Source organism: Paralichthys olivaceus, chromosome 6 (genome assembly GCF_024713975.1).
Source record: "Paralichthys olivaceus isolate ysfri-2021 chromosome 6, ASM2471397v2, whole genome shotgun sequence".
Taxonomy (NCBI): Eukaryota; Metazoa; Chordata; class Actinopteri; order Pleuronectiformes; family Paralichthyidae; genus Paralichthys; species Paralichthys olivaceus.
Genome location: NC_091098.1, coordinates 8,990,746 through 8,999,716, shown reverse-complemented (window position 1 = coordinate 8,999,716; position 8,971 = coordinate 8,990,746). Strand labels below are relative to the sequence as shown.

The following is an 8,971-nucleotide window of genomic DNA, read 5'->3' as shown; positions in this document are numbered from 1 at the left end:
GTAGCTTACTCTCATCGCATCAGTAAATTAACTGAAATAATCCAAGCACATCCAGCTTTAGTAGAACTAAACAGTGGAGTTGACATGAGCTTTCATTTTGTGTGAAAAGATATAAAGGTTCCACTGATAGCTCCAAATCAACACTATATATCATGTTTGTGTGCACACATGCAGATCAGACAGCATCAGGGTCCACGTGGTGCAGAGGTTCTCACAATGACCAATGGAGACCATAGACCCTCATTTGAAGAGTTGATCCCAATGGAATCTAGTGGAGATTATTTTTAATATCAAAGTAAAGGTAGACTACACCGGGGCCCACACGTCATATTGAAGAATATGGTCGGGCGGGGGGGCTAACTGAGGTTATGGACACTGTGTCCAGTCCTCCTTTATCAGGCCTACATGTCATTCCACCGACATCCCCCTCCCTTTTCTGTAATCTTATTGTCAAGTAAAGACACAAAAATACACACAAATGTCCAAAAATCCACCCATTCATCTATCCATCCATTCTCTGTACCACTTATCCATTTAGGGTCGCAGAGGTTGCAGGGACGGGCGGCTGGAACGCATCCCAGGTGACATTTCAGCGAGGCATTGAGGCAAGGTACACTCTGTTCATTGAGCACTACACACAGGAGCCAAGTGAATATATGAAATCTATATGTGTTAAAGACACATACACCCAGCATTAGGGGATGCAAAAAAAATTTATGATCATGATTATATGTACACTATCTAACTAAAAGCTATTCAAATAATCACATGCAAGCAACTAAAGTCCAGTTAGTCACCTCCCTACATAATGTACAGAACATTTGCATATAGTCCTAAATCTATGAATGCTTCTGCCTGGCTATTTGTTTTCATTTGACATAAGATTTTATTATTTTAATAATTGATCAATCTCACATATCAGACCTGAATGATACACTTGCAGTTTGGGACCAGAGGATTTTTTCTGTCAGTTTAATGTGACCTTCAAGTTTTTTATTGTAATTGTAATTGTATTAAAATTTAGGACCTTTCACATCGGGGTTCACAATTATCTCAAGACCACATTAAGTTGAAAAAAGGCACTAGACATTTGAAGTAATATTTTAGATACAAGGTTGCAAACACATCTCACTATATCAGAGGAATCATTCAATGAATCCTCAAGGGATTTATTATATTATATAAGTATTATGTGGGTCCCAGAGGTCTAATCTCAGTAAGCACTTTAATCTCCACCCAGTCTGATTCAACACAGGATATTTAAATTATAACAAGAGATATATCCTTCATTCTGCCAAAATCCGCAGCCTTTTATTTTTCTCCTCATTAAAAGTAGGTCTACTTTTACATACTGCAGGGAGAGGAGCTGCAGCAGTGCACCTGCCCTGGTTTCTGCTGCCTCACCCTGGGGAGCAGAGGCCTCAAGTCAGTGACTGTGGACTCAAACCAGCAGCTCCACCTCCCACCGGACCCTCCGCTGCAAGGTCATTTCACATGAAGATACTATGTTGCAAGCTGCAATGCACTGAATGGGATAGTGTTCTATGTCACTCAAACACAAACACTTTCTTTTTCTGTTTATTCATTTCATCCTCATGTATGTCTCCATTGCTCCCTCCCCCTGCTCCCTCTGCTCCATCTGTTTTCATCCTATCATATATCTGGGGTCTTTTATTCCCTCGTAGTTACTTTGCTCTGCCTTTATCTCTGCAAAAAAACTTACCCATCATCTTACATTACACACACAAACACACTCTTCACTATAATATATATTTATTCAGTCTCCCATGGTGATATTCCTGTATCACAGGATTTCAATGTGTTGTACAGCAGAGCCCATATATCTCTCCCCAGCTCCTCTTCTGGAAAGTAAAAAGCTCATTGTGCCAGTGCAGCTCTGATCAACTGGAAATCATCTTTTTCCAGTGTGAATCAGATATGGCTCCTCACTCTTGCTTGCTCGACAAAAGATTTTGCATAACGCACAGATTCATCATTCTTTCTGAACCAGCTGAGATATTTTCTGCTGCGTGTGGCTTGACTGATATCAGTCCAAAGAAATAAACCTGTGATGGTGAAGGGAATTATAGATGCACCGTTGAAAGGAAACAACAGCTGGAAGAGGAAAAGAAAAAGACATGTGTAAATGAAGCAAACTAAGCGTTGGTGTAAATTATAAAAAATAAGAATAGTAAGTAAGACCAGAGACACCAGGGATTCCTTTAACACACAATCCAAATAAGTCTGTCATTTACTGTGTGCAATGTAATTAATGTAATTCTTGTATTTCTTATCTATCTATCTATCTATCTATCTGTCTGTCTGTTTGTCCATCTCTCTATCTATCTATCTATCTGTATGTCTGTCTGTCTGTCTGTTTGTCCATCTATCTATCAGTCTGTCTGTCCACTAATCTATCTATCTATCTATCTATCTGTCTATCTATCTGTCTATCTATCTGTCTATCTGTCTATCTATCTGTCTATCTGTCTATCTATCTGTCTATCTATCTATCTATCTATCTATCTGTCAGTCTGTCAGCTGGTTTCATGCTCAGGCCCATAGACTGTATATAAAGAGCTCAGGCCTCGCCCCTTGCTTCCCGTCTCCATGGAAACACTAACAAACATGGTGGATGAAGTTTGCTGTTAGAGGAAGAACCTTAGTGAAGACACTTGTAGCAGGAGCAGTGAATCCTCGTCAGCGCCAGGTAACACATGTAGCACGGTAACACATGTAACACAGGTAACACAGTGGAACAGTGTTGCTAAATGAAGCTGGTGGTTGTAAACGGGACAGTTTACTCGCTGCTGAGCTCAGCTAGCGACCTTTCTGTAGCGAAGTTAAACAACACGCCAGATTCCGTTCGGAAATCTGGTTATTGGACGTTGTCTTACATATATTTACTTACGTGCACACTTCAAAATGTGATTGAACATCTAATGCGAGTGAGTAAGACTTCAGCTTTGAATCGGCACATATTGAATTTATCAGGGAACATTTTAAATTGGGATATCAGCTTTTTAAACTGAGGTTGCCGACAGTAATTCAATGAACGACGCCACTTGATATCGTCAGTTATTCAAGAGGATTGTCCTGACACTGAGCACAGCGTCTTTATTCCCGTTAGGTGTGTTGATTTATTAATGAGGAGAAATGGACGAAGAAGACCAGGAAGGTCCACGTGACGTGGTGTCAGGCAGTGGTGGATTGTGGGATCATGTCCACCTCAGCACTGATCATCACACTGAAGGTGAGGGACAGCACCTGTTTTAGGCTTGTTTGCAAAATACAGCCGATGCTTTGACTCTATAACTCATCTACCTCTGTCAGAGCCACCATCACAGAACTGCACTAATATACCTGTCACCTTTGCACCATGTACCCTGCACTACACTACGTGTGTTAATTTAAACCACTTTAATATTACAGACCTTTTTATACAATAATATTGTCTTTTGCACATCCAGTCCACGTATTCTTACACTGCCAGTATATTGTATAGTCAAGTACTTATAATTATACCCTACTATATATTATATATCATATCATATTATATCATACTCTGCATACTCTGCATATTCTCTGTATATTCTTCGGATTTACAAGTCTATATACACATATTTATACATGTGTACATGCTATTATTATATTACTATTACCACTACTACTACTACTATTATTATTATTATATATACTATTGCTGCCATTATTACTATATACTGCTATTATATTGGTATAATTACTGTCTATATAAATATATATTATGTTATATTGTATACTATATATATATATATAAATATATACTGTACTAATATTCTTATATACTGTCTAACAATAACATTACCATCATATCATTATTACTATTATCATCATATTGCCACTGCACTACTTGTCTGCCTATTCATCTTGTGTTTCTGTTTCTGTTCTTTTTACCTAAATGTTTTGTTTTGTTTTGTTCTATTGCATTGTGTTTTGTTGTGTTCCGATACACAAGCTGCTATGACACCTTAATTTCCCTCCGGGGATGAATAAAGTACTCTATCTATCTATCTATCTTGTGGAAACACAATCTTCCCTGTAATTCACTTTTATTGACATACATATGTCCACAGTTTAAAAAGTGGGATATCCTTAATTAATGTATGTATACATTTCAGATGAAGGTTCACACCAGGAGCCTCCTCTTCCTCCTGATTTGGATTGGCTAGAAGAGTTGTCTGAGTAAGCATTTATTACATTTTCTGTGAATCATTTCTCTTTTAGACAATAACATGTACATGTTTATGCATCAACCATGTCATCTCCTTGTTCGTATCCACCGTAGAACATCATTTCATTGTAACTCATTGTCATTCTCACAATGATATTTAAATACAAAATATTCAAGCGCAATTTCTTGTGTTTTGTCCCTACAAAATGTTTTCTACATTGCAAGATCCCAGTACACACTTTCAAGTATAATTGTAGGATGATTTTATCTATGTGCGAAATGCAAAGTTGGACTTAAATATGCAGCCTTTCCTAAATAACATTGTGCATCTGTCTCAAGAGAGGACGATGGTGACGGTGACCTTGTGGTTGAGGCTGATTATGGTCAGAAGAGGAGTTATGCCGAGACAGCACGGATGTTCAAGCTGAGGCGAAACCTGGACCAGCTGGACTCTTTTCACCGACAGAAGGAGCATGACGTGCTGAGAGCCAGGTCTGGACCTGGCACACAACTGACTAAAGCCACAGTAGCTCAGAAACATAGATAGACACTTGTACTCGTAATGGAAAACCTTGCATTTGTTTTGTTGTAAGAATAGCAATAAAACACAGGTGTCTTTTTCACAGGTTGTTGCCTTGCCAGGAAAAACATCAATTTTTCTCTCTTTCAGTGTTATTCCACTGTCCCAGGTCTTACCTCTCTTGTCCTCTTTACAGGGCCAATCATTTCTGTACCAATTGATTCAGCAATTTGCTGGAAATCATTTCAGCAGTAGAAAGAACATTTCCCATAATGTTCTCTCTCCCCAATTTTCTTCCCTCTTTTTATTTGTCTGCACATCGAGCCATTAAGCAGCCGATGAACTGTGAGGCAGTCCCCAACAAAAATGGCTGTCGTTTTCCTTTTAGTGCAAAACATCCGAGGTCATTGTGGAGCTGTACTGCGCTCTGATCAAACATGAGTTTAATGGAACCTAAGCACACCTGGCTTTTAACCAGTCGGCAGCTTTTACTGTTCCATGATTTACTTTGACAGTTTTCCCTCCAGTCACAGATTGTTGTGTTTCACACCATTAGGCTGCAATCAGAACATTGGGCAATTCAAAGCTGTTGACGTGTGTGTTTGTGTCCACTCTCTGCTTTTCAAAATCTTCATTAGATTGCTTTAGCTGACAAAATTACCCTCAGTTTGTTGCAATGGCCACAAGGAAATCAATTAGCCTGATGCTCTGAACGCGTTGCACTTTACCAGCCTTGGAAATGTTACTTCTGATCCATTTTGATCTGGTGTGTTTCTTTATGTCAACACTTAGACCTTTCTCTTTTACCTTATGTTTTTTTTCCAGAGAAGAGCTGAAACTCTGTCGTGAGAATGTTAAAAGTTTGGAGGAGCAGAGGGATACTTTGGAGGAAAAGATAGACCAACAGAAAGCAGCAGACAACAGGTGAGTTTAAAATAGGCAAAACATTGACTGGCCTCTAATTTCTATACATACAGGATTTGAGATGTTTCTGCCCTCCACTCCTTGTTTGTTTTATTCTGCAGTGTGGCAGTGTTTCGTTTACGAACCCAGCACAAGCATTTGTGTCAGAAGCTGCAGAGTGAAGAGGAGCTGGAAGGCCACCTCAACATTGAGCTGAAGCAGCTAAAGTGAGTCAGAGAGGTCTTATTCTGATGGCCATTCGTATTATTAAACAGTAGTCCCCTCATGTATCTATTTAATAGCACCATTTCATAAACCCAGTGACACAGAAAACAAACATGTAGGGTCATCCGGCAAAAAATGTATATCCACATTACATTGTTGTCCTGCAACACACTGAAATGGGTTTGCTAATTTCTCCAAACACATGTATACTTCTCTTCTATAGAGATAAATCCATCCAGTGTGGTGTGGGTAAATCAGGCTTGCTCTGTAAATTCTGAAAGAACCCTGTTTCGTTCTGTTTTAAGTAACCATCTGTTAAAGCAAAATTTCAGTCAGTATGCGTTCAATTAGTCTGACTGCTGTTCCGCCTAATAAGGATTAAATTTTCCCCCCCGGATACAGTTGACTGATGTGTTCCTTTTATTTATTATTTTAAAAAACTGAAGTTCAAAATGCATAAGTAGTGGGCTTCGAACCCCTACATAGTTCTTATCTCTGCTGATCAAATACACATACACCACCGGTCAGCAGGTTTAGCTTCCTCTTCTTTCTACACTTTATCTCATCCTATGTCCTGGCTCTTCAGACTGGAGCTGAATGAGGTGGAGATGGAGCTCAGCAGATTCTCTTCACTCCGGCAAGAGGTGCAGGAGGAGGAGCGGCTCTTCCAGGACCTTAAGGTCCAGAAGGCAGCAACAAGGCTGCAGCAGGAGAGACAAGCCACCCAGAACCTTCAGCTCAAGATTCGGCATCTCAAGGAGTAGGACAAATATTACCACTTCCTTCATATACACACATTTTTTTGTTTTTTTGTGTGTACTGCTCGTTTATACTGTTTAGAAAACTGCTAATTGATCTCACTATATGAACAAGTTGGTAAAATACATATCTGATCAGGAGAAACACTTATAAAGCACCTGTTTACACAAACAAATGTTTTAATTTAGGCAACGAAATAAGATGAATACACATAAATGATCTCCCTAGGTGTGTCCAATGTATCACTTCCATGAAATGGTTCAATGCCATTTTTATGAGAAGCCTCATAAGCCTGTATCAGTCTGTTTTGTGTATCAGCTGGATAAATTATGAACAACCTTAGATAGACTGATGTGTATGTGTCTGTGATTGTGTTCTGATAGTAAACAGGTCACCATGAAGAAGAAAGAGGAGCTTGAATGTCAGAGGAAAATTGAAGAGCGCCAGGCGAACCGCAAGATAGCAACCAAGTACTTGAAAGAGACCATTAAAAGGTAATCAGCTCATAAGCCAATAAACAGGACTCAGACTAGAACAAGAAAATTAGGAATCACACAGCACCCATTGGAGAGTTGACACATCCAATTGATCATTCGTACGGGATAAATGTTAAGAGTGGGACTGATAAAATACTTGGAAAGGCTCAAATTCACACAGAAACGTTATAGTGAACAGGAGATCAGGTCTATGCAGGGATTCATTTGTCGTATAGTTCACAAACATCACTACATCTGTGTAGGAATCATACAAGCTTCAATATACATGAGGTTTTGCTCTTTTGAAGCAAACTCTAAATCCTAAAGGATAAGCATGGCAAGACAAAACATAGACACTGTAGTTTATCCTTAGCATCAATTTTGTGTTAATCTGCCCCCTCTCAGTATGTGTCATTTTCAATAACCAATGCTATGAGTGGATTATCCCTCCTAGATCATGACAACCTGCCCATGAGCAGAAGAGAATCATTGTTTATACACTAGGACACTATCTTTGTTTAACATTAAACAAGTAAAAGAAGCCATTACCTAGTAACAGCCAAAACTCTTGTTTTGATTTGTTTTTTCATTTTCTTGTTATATTTACCATGTGACAGCTCTGTGGGTCTCTGTGAGTTATAATAATTAATCGTTGTATTATTCAGGTTCTGGAATTTTCTGTGTCCAAGCAGAAATAGCAGATATAGTTTTTGCTCCCCCCCCACACGGTATATTTGACCATTCACATGCTTCGTGATTGTCCCCGTTTCCTCCAGGATGCATCAGGAAGAGGCCGAGAAGGAGGAACAGAAAAGACAGTTACTGGAGAAGAGGATACAAGCTGTCAAGTCACTAAAAGCCAACATAGCAGCGACACAAGTAAGAAACAGCAGCCCCCCATACTGATTCTGCTGCTTTTTCATGATGACACACAGGCGGTTGTTCCATGTATTATTAACATTTTCTGTAGCTGCGATATGAAGAGTACAATATAAGATCATTTCTAAGTGCTTACATGAATAACCTTTTAAGCACAACATTTATGCAGTGATACATTATTTACATAAAAGCTTTAAAGATGCAGTGATACAATTTAACCTCATGTGATTTATACTAAGACACCAAATGAGTGCATGATAGACCATACACACATAAATGCATGTATCTGATTGAAGTATGGAACTTAGTTGTATTAGTATCCTGAAGTATTATAAGTATCACTGAGTAAACATATAAGATGTTATGTTGAAACCTTTTTGATCTCAGCTGGATATAATCACTAATATTTATTACGAGTGCTGGTGTAGTGTCAGTATCGGTATTTTCCCCAGTTACTTCTCTATCACACCATTAGCTCACATTTTCCACGGAGCACCTCAGGGGTCATTACAAAACTGCATCTAAACAGAGAAAAAGGGTTTTCATGCTCTGACAACTTAGTTACCAATAACCCATCGATGGAGAAATCCAAGTTGGCTCGCACACCTTTTCTAGCCAATGTGTATTATTTATATAGAACTCGCCATGTACAGATTGTATTCCAAGTGAAAAAAAAGAATAATTGAAATAAAATATTGTATGTATATAAAATATATATCAGAAACACACGAGAATAAAATAAAGTAAGTGTAGTGAGAATACAAATCACCCATTTCTTTTCATGACAGCTGCAAGGCTGTGTAGTGTGTATAGTATGAATACCAATGTATTTATTTGGAAATGTTGCAGAGGGAATCTTCAGTGTGAAGTGGAAAATTGGGAGTAGTAGCACGACATTGCAAAAATATCTGTGACCATATGAACTTTACATTGCAAATCAAAATACTCATTCTGCAAAACGTACTAATCCCTAACAGTTGGTTTACTACATTATAC

The 8,971-nt window shown here is 38.6% G+C and overlaps 1 protein-coding gene across 6 annotated transcripts in view; it reads left to right on the top strand.

Moving 5' to 3' along the window:
- The first annotated feature begins 2,579 nt into the window (after positions 1 to 2,579).
- cfap74 (cilia and flagella associated protein 74) overlaps positions 2,580 to 8,971 on the top strand; it is a 52,025-nt gene continuing 45,633 nt past the window's right edge. For 5 of the 6 annotated variants that reach the window (XM_069527218.1, XM_069527221.1, XM_069527220.1 and 2 more), the window contains exons 1-9: positions 2,580 to 2,710; positions 3,131 to 3,253; positions 4,161 to 4,224; positions 4,553 to 4,705; positions 5,559 to 5,657; positions 5,759 to 5,863; positions 6,448 to 6,621; positions 7,004 to 7,114; positions 7,873 to 7,975. In XM_069527218.1, coding sequence (XP_069383319.1) covers positions 3,157 to 3,253; positions 4,161 to 4,224; positions 4,553 to 4,705; positions 5,559 to 5,657; positions 5,759 to 5,863; positions 6,448 to 6,621; positions 7,004 to 7,114; positions 7,873 to 7,975 — 906 coding nt within the window. In that variant the 5' untranslated portion in view covers positions 2,580 to 2,710; positions 3,131 to 3,156. Of the gene's footprint in view, positions 2,720 to 3,130; positions 3,254 to 4,160; positions 4,225 to 4,552; positions 4,706 to 5,558; positions 5,658 to 5,758; positions 5,864 to 6,447; positions 6,622 to 7,003; positions 7,115 to 7,872; positions 7,976 to 8,971 lie in introns of all 6 variants that reach the window. The other variant, XM_069527216.1, reaches the window with a different exon arrangement.